Raw genomic sequence first — 12381 nt, 5'->3', positions numbered from 1 at the left:
TTATTTCAAAATTAAAAACAGCTTGAATCGCGTAATACGCCTAAAAGTAGGCATTTTCCTCAGGAAATTCTACATTCGTAATAGTATTTAGTTAATGTTGCCTAAATGAATAAACGTATGAAAGATTTGACAACGGAATCGTTTTCGGCGATGCCATTTTTAGTAACACTCGCATTTTCCTTGATCACATCGTCTGCAGAACTCATGTGAGACATGAATTTTCGGTAGTGTCAGTGAAAATGATAGAAATCATTGTTTCAAAAAGTTGACAAATTTGCGCATGAACTAATCGCAATTTTGGCAAAAACCTTAATTATCATTAGCTTATGAATATACGAAAGAGAGGCACCATTCATGGTTCGAAAATGCTTCATCAATAAATCTTTATTTGAACGTTTAACAAGATGAGTCATCCCGATCATTGTTACTCCGCTGATCAATGTTACCCCGGATTACGGTACTAACTTTTGTCACCGATTGAACATCTGTCATCCCTTTCAATAAATTTGATTAGAATAAAATTATTTTAGTTAATCATTTTAGATTTATAAACAAAATAATCTTTCAGATACTGAGGCTTTCTAACCAATCGATTGTTCCGAAGTATCGTAGCTCCAGCATTTGTGATTAGAACGGAGAACGGATTACTGCAAGTTAAACGCTTCGCATGATTGACGTGTTTATCGTACTCCACTCCAGTCGCTAAATTCTTCACCGTGACACGTGTTCCATTCTTGTGTGTACTAGATATGGTGGTTGCGAATCAAAGTTAAGTGTTAGCTTGATTCTTCACAATAACGTGATCACCAACATCGATTTCAATATGCTTGGCATGTCTTCTTCGATCTCCGTACACCCTTCCTTTTTTTTCCTTTTTAGTGTTGTCTGTATCCCTAATATACTTATCCACTTTTGTATCTGATGGTATCTCTGGTATCTTATCCTTCAAGCTGTCACCGAACATAAGTTTTGCTGGTGTTTCATTTGTGGCAGATTGTGGCGTGTTACAATATGCTAACAATAAGTCATATAAGTCACTTTTCTAGTCCCTGCCTTGAGTAATGCTGATTTTAACTGTTTTCGGTAAAGTCCGATTATATCGCTCAACCAATCCATCTCGGTAGAGTGCTTCACATCGATCCCCGAGATTGAAGCTGTCAGTAATATGAATCAAAACGGTACTGGTAAAATGAACTGCCGGAATTAAATTCAAATCGTGTACAAAATTATTCTATTGAGTTTTGAACAAATTATTTTAAATGAAAATTACGGTTTATGCTACAGCCAACTCTCCGTAAATCGATATTGAAGGAACCATCGAGTTAGGGAGGAATCGAATCGTAGAACACAAGACCAGTGTGATCCAAGGGACCATCGAGGTAGCCATGAAAACCAATTTTCCTGTGGTTTTCTAACTCGATATTATCGAGATAAGAAACATCCAGTAAGAGAGTTGATTGTATAATAGTTGTACTTCGTACCCTTTTTAAAGTTAAACTAGACTTTTTTAAGGAATTATAATCATTTAAAGGTTATAATATGTTTTAAGCAATACAATTCTAAATTACAAAAATATTTGTTTTTGACACATGCTTTGTTAAATGTACGTTTTACCACCATTAAAGTTAAAGACATGTAAATATTTACCTTTTTGAGCTGAATTCGTGTCTATACTGTGTCTATACTGTTGCTATGCGATAAAACCATAAAAAATATCATTTCACCATAAGAAACGCGATAGAATCCGTAAAGGTGTTCATTTCAACATAATTTCCTCTACACAATGAATGCTCAACATAATGGTATTAATTCATTTTACTCTGATGTACAATATTTTGGAACGCGACCTTGAAATTCGTTATGTTAGCACACACTGTATAAAAAATCGATCGATTGCACAAGGAAATATTGTATTGCAATGTTTTTACTGTTCATAATAGCATTCCCAATTATTCATTGAGGCCAACTGTAGGGTTAAACTTTGTACATCTCGGGAAATCGTATACCATACATTTTCTTTCTATATTTCCCCTTCATCGACAAATAGCCCCACATCCTACACATCGCAAATATCCATCGTAAAAGATATCCAATCCAATCCAGACGGTGAGTGGAAGGAGTTGTCTGGATGATTTGCACTTTTACGCGTCGTTAGCATCGATGGGATCATTTTCCGATATTTACTAAGTCGGAAAAAGGGGTCCGTGCGGCGTAGAAAGCGCACCAAGCATCAAAAGTGAAACGATCTAACAACGATGATTCGCAATGCCCTGACGGTGGGTGGCAAGCGCCAATAGAAGTGAGAGTAGAGGTAGGCCTTAGAACGTTACGGCGGGTCGGGTTGGTGAAGAGTGGAAGTGCACACTACCTAGATTCTCTGTATTGCGTCAATTTCTCCGGTTGTGGGTCAGAGACGCACCGCCGCTGGCCTTTTCCACCGTCGTCTTCGATCCTGAAGTTATTGGCGGCAGTGCAGTGAAAAATGGGCAAAGACGGGAGCTTGGGCGAACGAGTCCACAAAAGAAAACCCGCAATACATAACCGGGGAGTCCTACGCCTCACCGCGCGCCCGTCGTTCCGTTGCGTTTCAGTTGTTGGCGTCTTCGTCGTTGTTGAAGTTCAGCATCAAAACATGGGATGGAGGAAAAGTATTACTTCATTCTCCCCCTTGTCGGTTGGATTCGCTCGCTATGTATACTGCAGACGACCGTAGTTTTCGTCATTGTCGACTGCGCTCATTCGTGTCTGGCCAACAGCCGACTCACACACTGAAAGGCCACCACTCGGGGGGAAGCACAGTTCGACACTTCATGGTACCTTCCTGGGAGCAGTTCGAGCTAGTCTTACATATACTCGCTTCGAGAGAGCACGCAAAACGCTAGAGCTCCTTCGCTCCGTGGTCTCTAACAAATCTCGGTCACAAGACAAGTGCGCGCGTTTCGCAACTACGTAAAGTTCAATTTATTTTGATTGCGCGTTTTTTGTGAAGGAAAAATTAAGGTGCTGTAAGCAAAAAGAATAAACAGCTACATCGGTAAAGAAACTATACAGTGTGGAAAAAATATCGGTTTGGAAAAGTGCTATCATAAGCGTAACAGAACATTAGTGTTTCGAGGTTGAATCAGAACGAGAACACCGAATCAGCAGAAAAAAGGATTACAACATCGAGTGCAGAACAGAACATCAAAAAACAGCGCAATTTATATTTTGGAGGCCCTTGTCCCCCAACGACCCCGTCCAGACAGGCTGTTAGACAGTGAGTGTTGTTGCTCTTGTTGTTCGTTTTTTAGAGAGTTCTTGTGGCGGCGGCGACAGCGGCCAAGTGTGTGGTATGTGTGCTGTTATATTTTTGGAGAGTTCTGTGAACCGGCGCACTCTGCAGACAACAAAGGCAGTTAAATGGTGTGAGCTGCATACAGCTTCCATTGAAGATTCTTTGACCCCGAGTCCTGGTGCAGCAGTAGCGCGAAAACCAGACATAAACCAGGACTCGGGAGAGGCTGGCTGGGGGGAAACGCGTGATTGAGACAATATGGGAGGAGGTTTTTTTTTACATACTCTGCAGTTGAGTTTTGCAAAATTATGACTCACCTCTATTGTCAGCAATTTTAGTCTAAGGGACATCCTAGCAACACGTCAGGTTCAGCGAAGCTCTTCAAAGTTCTGAAAGACTTCGCCATAACTTGATAATTGCTAGGAAGTCCACATCTGACCGAAATGTGCTTGGGAATTTATGGTCAATCGCAAATTGGCAAGCTCACATGCGGAATATGAGTTTACAAGTTCAAGACATGATTTCATCATCCCCGTGACCTTCGTCTATGAAGCGGCATGAACCCTTGAAAATGTGATTCAAATATGAAGTGCATGTTGGTGTGAGTGTTTGCACGGCAGCACCTGAACTAAGAACAATCCAGAGACTATTGCATGAATTCGTAGAAATCCAATCGAACAGTGACTCAGTGTTTTTTTCCCGACGACTCGCGGTTTCCTGAGACGTCATTCGCCAGTGTGTAAATAGGTTGGCCTATCTGGCAACTGATGGTGATGAACTTGTTAATGGAGTGAGAGATAGTAAAGGGATGTTACCTAATACGGGATCTCGTGGACTACTTGTGTGATTAGAGGTGCCTAAGCAAAGGTGATAACAGAAACCGTGTCAGCCGTAGCGAAGCGTTTGTCCAGCACGAAGCAAGCAGCGGAATACAGCGAACAGTCCACCGCAGCAGGCGTGTTTTCCGACTCTGACAATAACAAACCCGCGAAATTGCGCCGATGCTGTTGATCGCGACGGCGGCGACGACGATGATGATGATGATGATGATAATGATGGTGGCGATGGCGTAACAGAGCGAAGGCACGCGGCTTGCTCCTCGTGGTACACGTTTTCCGCTCAGAACACAACACAATGGGGTTCTAAATGATGAAATGAGGCGAATAGAGCAGTGTGAGGCCGGTGCGCAGATATCTTGCGAAATGTGACTTGTGGTGGTGTAACGTGACTCTTCCGAACTTGATCGAACCGTTCACTCAAAAAAGAACATTGCGTCATGCCCCTTTCGGGAACAGGTGAAACGGTACAAGACAGTGACTATTGAATGAGATGGTGAAATAGTTCTGGCCTCATTTGTGAAGGGGGTTGTCGCGTTTGGGCTATTACAGTATATTTAATTGCCTTGATTGTACGTACTTTCGATTCGACGACTCGCGGGGAAAAGGACGCTTCCAAGGGGTGCACGAGTCGACGAGAATTGAGTACACGTGTGCCACTACTAACTAACAACGGCCTGCTTATTGCATTCCCGACGGGATGGCGCATGTCAGCAGATTGCAGTGCATACGATAAAAACAAAGTTGTGTCATCACGATGATGGTGGGTGATGGGTTAATGGAACTGTGGGAATCTCAAGTGCGGCGGTGAGCGCAATTTGAATGTTGTTTACTTTTTTTGCGCCCGATACCCACTTAGGTTCTTGGCGTGTATGGCGTAAGGCGCAATAATGCCATCAGACGTATTATTAATTTTGTTTGTCAACAGGACTCTTTTGCGCTTTGATTCTGTATTGATAGATCTAGCGATGATTGTGCAGAGCTCTTTTGAAGAACGTGTAAATTACACAAGCTGAACAACGTAATAGCTAATTTTCCCCGAATCACAATTTATGATTGAGTCAACACATTCAATTGATGATATCATCTCATGCTCGATATAAAATTCTACATTTTATTGCGTCATTTAACGATTAATAGCTGAATTGTGTAATAATTAGATAATATTTGGTAATATGTATTACAAATTTCATAATTTTGAGAAGTTTATATAATTTTACGAAAACAAATCAAGCTAAATATTTTCAATTTTATGGTATAAATTATATGCATAGTACATAAATTAAATTCACTAAGAATATTTGATTTGATTTTTTGACATATTGTTCAGTCATTCTTTAAGCAACTTTTTCATAAATCGGAAAACAACAATCTATGCATCTTGAAATTTTGTAATAATTCGTTATAAAATTTTAACGTAATTAAACTACACGTAGTCGATCGAAATTTTATTCCGTTGACTTCAAGGCCTCAAATCGGAAAAATCTCACAAAAAAAACACAAACTGTAAAAAAAATGTGAGCTGTTTATGTGAAATAAATATCATTTTTGTAAATGAGTTACACTTTACATGATTTTAAAGCTTTTCAAACAAAACAGTGCTTAAAACCTTTCAATATTTAGTTAAGTATCTAATAATAACAACGTGATAAAAAAATTCTCAAAGAAATGGAATTCTGAATATGATACTTAATCCTCCAGCAGAGAAATCTAAAATTGATTAGATTTCTCCACAGGATTTTCAGTGCAAGTATTTTGCATGTTTAAGAATTACAGAGTGGTTACATAATACTGCCTTACGAAGCTTCTAAGAATGTTTATTGACACTATATTTCCTTCTAAACAAATTTACTGGAAAAAAGTTATTGTATTGTTATTGTTTTGCTATTTACATTGAAGTCATGCTAAAAAAATATTTATCAGACAATGTTTCGCCAGAAACATCAAAATTCTTAGTAATACGAAAATTGAAAATATAACTATATTGCGTTGTTATATAAACATGTTGAAACCTTTCAAGAAAAAGAGAATTTGAATTTGAGCGTTTGATTTTAATCATTTAATCATTCAAATTGTAGTTTGAGTCATTTTGATAGAATATACTCCTGGTAGGATTTACATCCATTCAAAAGTTTTTTGTTAAATTTTATTAGAGGTAAAACGCCTATAAACTGCCTTTAAAATGTTAATCGTTGTCAGATCTGATGAGTTTCCAGCTCTGACATTTTCTGTCGTAAAAACGAAGTATTGCAATATTACTTGGAATTGAACTTCCCAGAAACTAGGGTAAGAAGTCTCCCCGGGGATCAAGTCTACCAAGTCTCGTCTACCGCAAATTTTATATACAAAAATGAACGATAACCAATACGTTTCGTATTTCAGCAGAAATTTAACCAACTATCTGATGATGAAGATGATCGAAAAAGTCCCAATCCCTTGAATGATCTTTACACATTTACAAGAAAAACTATAATATTAAATTTTATCTATTTAATTTCTACATATTTCATCTAAGATATATGTGATGAAAAATATAGGGCACGAAAGTTTATTTTTATTAGTTTTGGTTTCAGTATTCAACTGATTCGTGATATGATTACCAAATTATCGAACCTTATTTTTCAGAGTTTTATGTTTGTTTGTCTATGCAATGCTTTATTGTTACAAAGTTGACTAACCTTCAATTGCCAAAGCCACTTATTTATTTATTAGGAAAACTCCCGTTATCAGTGTCATCACTTATTTGCCATAAAAAAATGCACAAATCATGATTTCACAACAAATATTTGCATCAACCTGCAAAACAACACAAAAAGATAGCACACATCTGTTTGGAAGTAAATCCGAGGGGAATGAACTTGTCGAAAACAAACTGCACCGAATAATTTAGCCACCAACTGGCCATGCGATAAGATACGAAATTCCAAATTCTAGCAATGAATCATAATAAACACAATGACTACGTGCGAAATCCATCGGTAAGCAGCTCGAATCCTAACCTCAGAAAACAATTCGAGTGAATCCCCCGACAGGAACAACCATGATTCTCCATACTCAACAAACGCATCACAACAGGAAACCCAATCATCGAAAATGGGAAAGAATCGCGCAAAAACACATTCCTTGCGTAAGCGCACGTTTTGCTCCCGCATGTTGTCAGCGTCGTCATCGCGCCATCGCCTCTCCACGGGACTGCCGTCACCGCACCGTAGTCCTCGTCGCCATTCGCTCATCTAATCTTGTTTTGTTGTATCTACAGTTACTGCCTCTAGCTCATAGTAAATGAGCCCGCCTTATGACGCGACGCCGTAGACTAACATTCTATTGACTAACCGTTTCGGTGGGAGTAGACAGGCAACAGCTATGCTATACGTGACGACTACGAAGACTACGCGAGGGGGGCTGGGAGGCACGATAAAATCAATAACAGGCACATGCCTCGCACTCTTCTCAATGCATGTGTGAGCCGTGTAGTTATGCATATCTACACTGCAGCCGGAGGATGTGGCGAATCCACATTGTCACATGTCGGCTTCACGTGCATCCAACTATTGATTACAAAACACTCCGCTTGAGTTCACCACCCAGCCAGCTTGAGTCACTCCTCCCTCGTCGTTGTATCGATAGCTATTCAAGCACCTTCCGAAGTCGTTTGCCGTTGTTTCCAATGAAGTACTAGATTTGCGTTTAGGTGTGAGTGTGAGCGAGCGCGTGTATGCATTTAAATTTGCCGCAAAGTTCTCACGGCGCAGTTCGTTGCACGTTTTCACTAATCAAGTTGTTTATATTTCTGCCATTCTCCCGCTCGTTGCAGATGCACTAAGACGGACTATGATGGTTGCGGATTTTGTATCAAGACCACAAAACGGTTCGCCAATTAACGGTGAAATACCTGGCCAGAATCATAACAACTCCAATATGCCTGGTAAGTCTGCTCAACACCGAACACCGGTTCGCCTGCGGATCGATACTAATCAATTACTTCTATGCTTTTCGTTTCTTCAACAGCACACAGTGCCTTGCTGATGAGTAATAACTCAACGGGGCGGGCCAGCCCAGCTAGTCCCGAATCGGACTACAACGGAAATGGCTACGATTTATCGGGTCATCTGAAGCGCAAAGACTTGTTCAGTCAGCGCAAGCAACGCGAATTTATACCGGATAATAAAAAAGACGACAGCTATTGGGATCGCCGACGACGCAACAATGAAGCAGCCAAACGGTCCCGAGAAAAGCGTCGCTTCAACGATATGGTCCTGGAGCAGCGAGTAGTCGAGTTAACAAAGGAAAATCACGTACTGAAAGCGCAATTAGATGCTATCAAAAACAAATACAACATTTGCGGTGAAAACTTGGTCAGTGTAGATCAGATCATGGCTACGCTGCCCACCAATGAGCAAGTCCTCAGCTCCACCAAACGAGTCAAAATCAACAGCACTCCATCAATAGTATTTCCTCTTGCGAGGCCCACAGTTCCCCAGTCGCCGTTGACTCCCCAGCAAGGACCACAGATACCATCGCTTCATTCACATCAGCCTTTATCACAACCTAACGTGATCCAACCATCCCAACAGCATCCAACCCAACAACCGCAGCAGCAATCCCAGCAGGCAGCAGTCATTCACCCCAATCCCAACATCGAATCTCCCCCTCCGCCACAATCAATTGCTTCGCAGCTTCAGCAAATCACAATTCAGCATACTAGTTCCCACTACAGTCACCATTCACCCGCCGCCATCTACCGAGAGTACGAACCACTAACCAACGGTAGCAGTCGATGCGATAGTAATAAGCACGAATCAACTATCCGCAGTCCGCTCACTAGAGTTGAACTCATGGAGCATGACGAGCACCGCAGCGAGCAACTTGCTGAGCATCGTGACCGTGAACGTGAACGTGACCGTGAGCGCAACTTGGATCGAAACGATGTTCCTGTGTTACCGGTTCCTACCTTCGGATCGTCGAACTCGCACATCAGTGGACCACATATTTCGCACCATCCGTACTCCTCGCCCTACACTATTCCCAACTACCCGGTCAGCTACGCTGCCAACCTCTACCCTTCACCACCACGAGAGATCAACGCACTACTCACCGCCAACGTGCTAAATCTCAGCCGGAGGGCCCCTTCACCATACGAAACGTCTAACGGAACTGGGTCTAACAGCAGTCACAGTAGTTCCGGTGACGATGAACATGATCGCGAACACATGCACGATCACAACAACAGCCTACCCGTAAAGCTACGGCATAAATCCCATTTAGGAGACAAGGACGCAGCCACGGCTCTTCTTGCGCTGCAAAACATCAAACAAGAACCACAGATTCGATCGTCTTCTCCTTGGGACGATGGTGACGGTGGATCGTCGGATGAACGTGATTCGGGTATCTCTACCGAATGGCCTACAAAGGCCGAACAGAAAATGATGGTTCCCCTACCCGTATCTCCACCATCAACGTCGGTATCCCCAATTGCATCCTCTACCGCAAACATCATCGGCGGTAAGATTACCTCAATCCCTGCATCAGTTGTCATTAGCAAAAAGGCCGAGGAAAACATCCATCTCCAGTCGAAATTGGCCCGGCTGGAGTCGGAAGTGGCCACTATCAAGAATATGATGATTTCCAATACCGCTGGCAGCGGATTTGGTGTCACAGCCGCGGCACAGTGATACAAGGCGAACCTTTTGCCACTGGGCGACCGCGAGATTTAGTACGGTAATGAACGACTTTTGTGATGAGAGCACTAATCGCTGATGAATAGTGGTGACTGAGAAAGGTCCTAAAGTGCAAACAATGGGAATGAGTGTTGGTCCGTTTTTATGAGTTGAGTGGAAGTTAATGAAATATTTATTGCTAATTATTAATGAGAAAGATAGCATTTTTGTCAGTTGTTATTTTTTTTAAGTAAACAAGTCCTGGAAAGCGCAGTGACCGATAATGAGAAGGAATGAGATAAGAAGGTAACGCAGTATAAACAAGGAGAAATCAGTCCATGTATGATAACCTAGATTTTAACTGAACTGTTTAATGCAACAATAAAAGGACAAACAGTTGAAAACAACTTTTATCTTCAGGGAAGATTGTAGTACAGCGAAAGTGATTGGTGAGGAAATAGCTGTTGCGAAAGTACAGAAAACGATTGTAATAGACTCGTATAGCACGTAAGAGAAACAAGTTTCGGAATTGTGATATATATTTTTGTATGATACAGCAAAGGAAAGGATTTACCTTCTGTTTTATGTATTTTTAGACGCAACAGTGAACGTGAGACGAAGGTGTCTTTTTAATTTATTACATTTTTTTTTTTTTCCTATAAGTACCACAGTTAATTAGGATCTAAAACAAACGTATTGAAAAGAAATTTGAGAAATTTCAAATCAACTGTTATATCTTTGATGCCATCACCGGGATATAAAACTAGGTGATAGAGCGGGCCTCTGTGGCGCCCAACACCCCTATAAAATTGACTTTAAACTATTCGCTATATTTGTCTTAAATTTTTAATCTTATAGCAAGAACATCAAACTATTAGTGATGAGATGCAACAAAATAAATAATCATTACTTTCCACAAAGTTGTCCCAACTTTCAGAACTGATCTTGAATCACTACTTACAAATTAAACCTTAAAAGTACTACTGAACCCCTACACTCTAGCTATTATTTGGTAGATTTAAAATTGTCACTTTTAATCATAAAACAAGAAAAGATATGAAAATGAAATGTATAATTTGTATCAAATTTATGTATTTAAATATATATATTTTTAGAAAAATATGCTTGGAACTCGTAAACTTTTATCACAGTCCATTTCTGCTTGTAAGTGCTTCTAGTATCTCGCGTTAAAAAAAATCGCTCGTTTCTTGGCTTAATGATAACGATTTCTAAAGGTAAGGTATTTAAAACGGAAACTCGAATAACGAAAGCTCATTGCCTATCTTCTACCGACCGTCCACAGAGTTCGCATCGACTTTTCCCGTGATAATCCGCGTTTCTTTGCTTCAAAAAAGGCTCATAATCCGCAAATAGCGGTCATCTATGCTAACTTCATCGTTCAGTCAGTTCTTCGTTTGTACATAAACAATTTATTTGTCCTTGCTTTAGCTTTGATTACCGTTTACTTAATGGTTTTCAGTTTATTGGTGCTTTTCGGTGATGGTTCATAACTTCCGTTGATGAATTTTTACGTTTCAACCTACTTTTTTTTTTGTCATCTTTAGAAAAATTCCGCCGACTATTCGTCCGTTGAGGCGGCACACTTAATTCTGTGAAGATTAAGTGTGAGAATTAAGTAAAAATTAAGTGAGAATTAGGTGTGCTAACTCAACGGACGAACGGTTGGTGGAATTTTTCTGAAGATGACCGAAAAAATAAAAGTAGGTTGAAACGTAAAAATTCATCAACGGAAGTAATAAACCATCACCGAAAAGCACCAATAAACTGAAAACCACAATTTCTTTGTAAAACTTTTATTACAATTCTTACACACGTGTTCTCGCAGGTTACTGAAGGCCAATTTCTTGAAGGCCAGTTTCCCGAATACCACGTTTCTCCGGACAGATTTTTACCGTTGAAGTTACAAAATCTTCATACTTTTCAAGATGGTGCCCATAACTGCATATTTGTAACATTCGACAAAAGTAGGCATTGAGTAAATGGAGTACCAAGTGTGTATTTTATGGCAGTATGGGAAGAAACTAAAATTTCTAAAAATTACCACGAACTTAAAAGTGCTTATTTGAGGCTGAAATTGTGTACAGCTCATATCGTATATTGGGTGCATAGTCAGAAAAAAATCTGCTAGAAATTTCTTTGCTACTACATTACGAGGCTCATGCATAATCTCAATGTGACTGTTATGCGGTTACAATTACCAATGTGACAAAACAACTTGGTATTTTTTTCAAATTTTCTAGAACAAAATCACAGATTTTTGTTAGTTGATCGAATTTACCCCGGCATTAACTTGAAATTGGCAAAAATTTCGAATGTGACTGATATGCAGTTATGGGCAGTTAAGCGATCCATTGTGGGTGTTCCTATAGTTGCGGTTGTGCCATTTATACGGAATTCATTACATTTGCCACAGAACCGACACTGCCAATCAACGTAATAGCTTGTTGATACACGAATTAAATAAATTCGTTAGAATTGCTTCAAAATAGATGAAAAACCACCTAAACTGCTTAAGGCCCAAGTAACAATGGAGCAAATGTTAAAAGTGAAAAATCAGTTTTCGCGGTTAGAATCTGCAAATCTAAAATAAATA

At 40.1% G+C, this 12381-nt stretch overlaps 1 protein-coding gene across 1 annotated transcript; it reads left to right on the top strand.

Moving 5' to 3' along the window:
- The first annotated feature begins 2742 nt into the window (after positions 1–2742).
- Positions 2743–10648, top strand: LOC5574731. Its single transcript, XM_001661572.2, has 3 exons — positions 2743–3256; positions 7925–8035; positions 8119–10648. The coding sequence occupies exons 2-3, from the start codon at positions 7942–7944 to the stop codon at positions 9780–9782; spliced, it is 1758 nt and encodes a 585-aa protein (XP_001661622.1). The 5' UTR covers positions 2743–3256; positions 7925–7941; the 3' UTR covers positions 9783–10648.
- The last annotated feature ends 1733 nt before the right edge of the window (positions 10649–12381 follow it).

The sequence above is a fragment of the Aedes aegypti genome, chromosome 2, assembly GCF_002204515.2.
Source record: "Aedes aegypti strain LVP_AGWG chromosome 2, AaegL5.0 Primary Assembly, whole genome shotgun sequence".
Lineage (NCBI taxonomy): Eukaryota > Metazoa > Arthropoda > Insecta > Diptera > Culicidae > Aedes > Aedes aegypti.
This window is presented reverse-complemented; position numbering and strand designations above follow the sequence as displayed.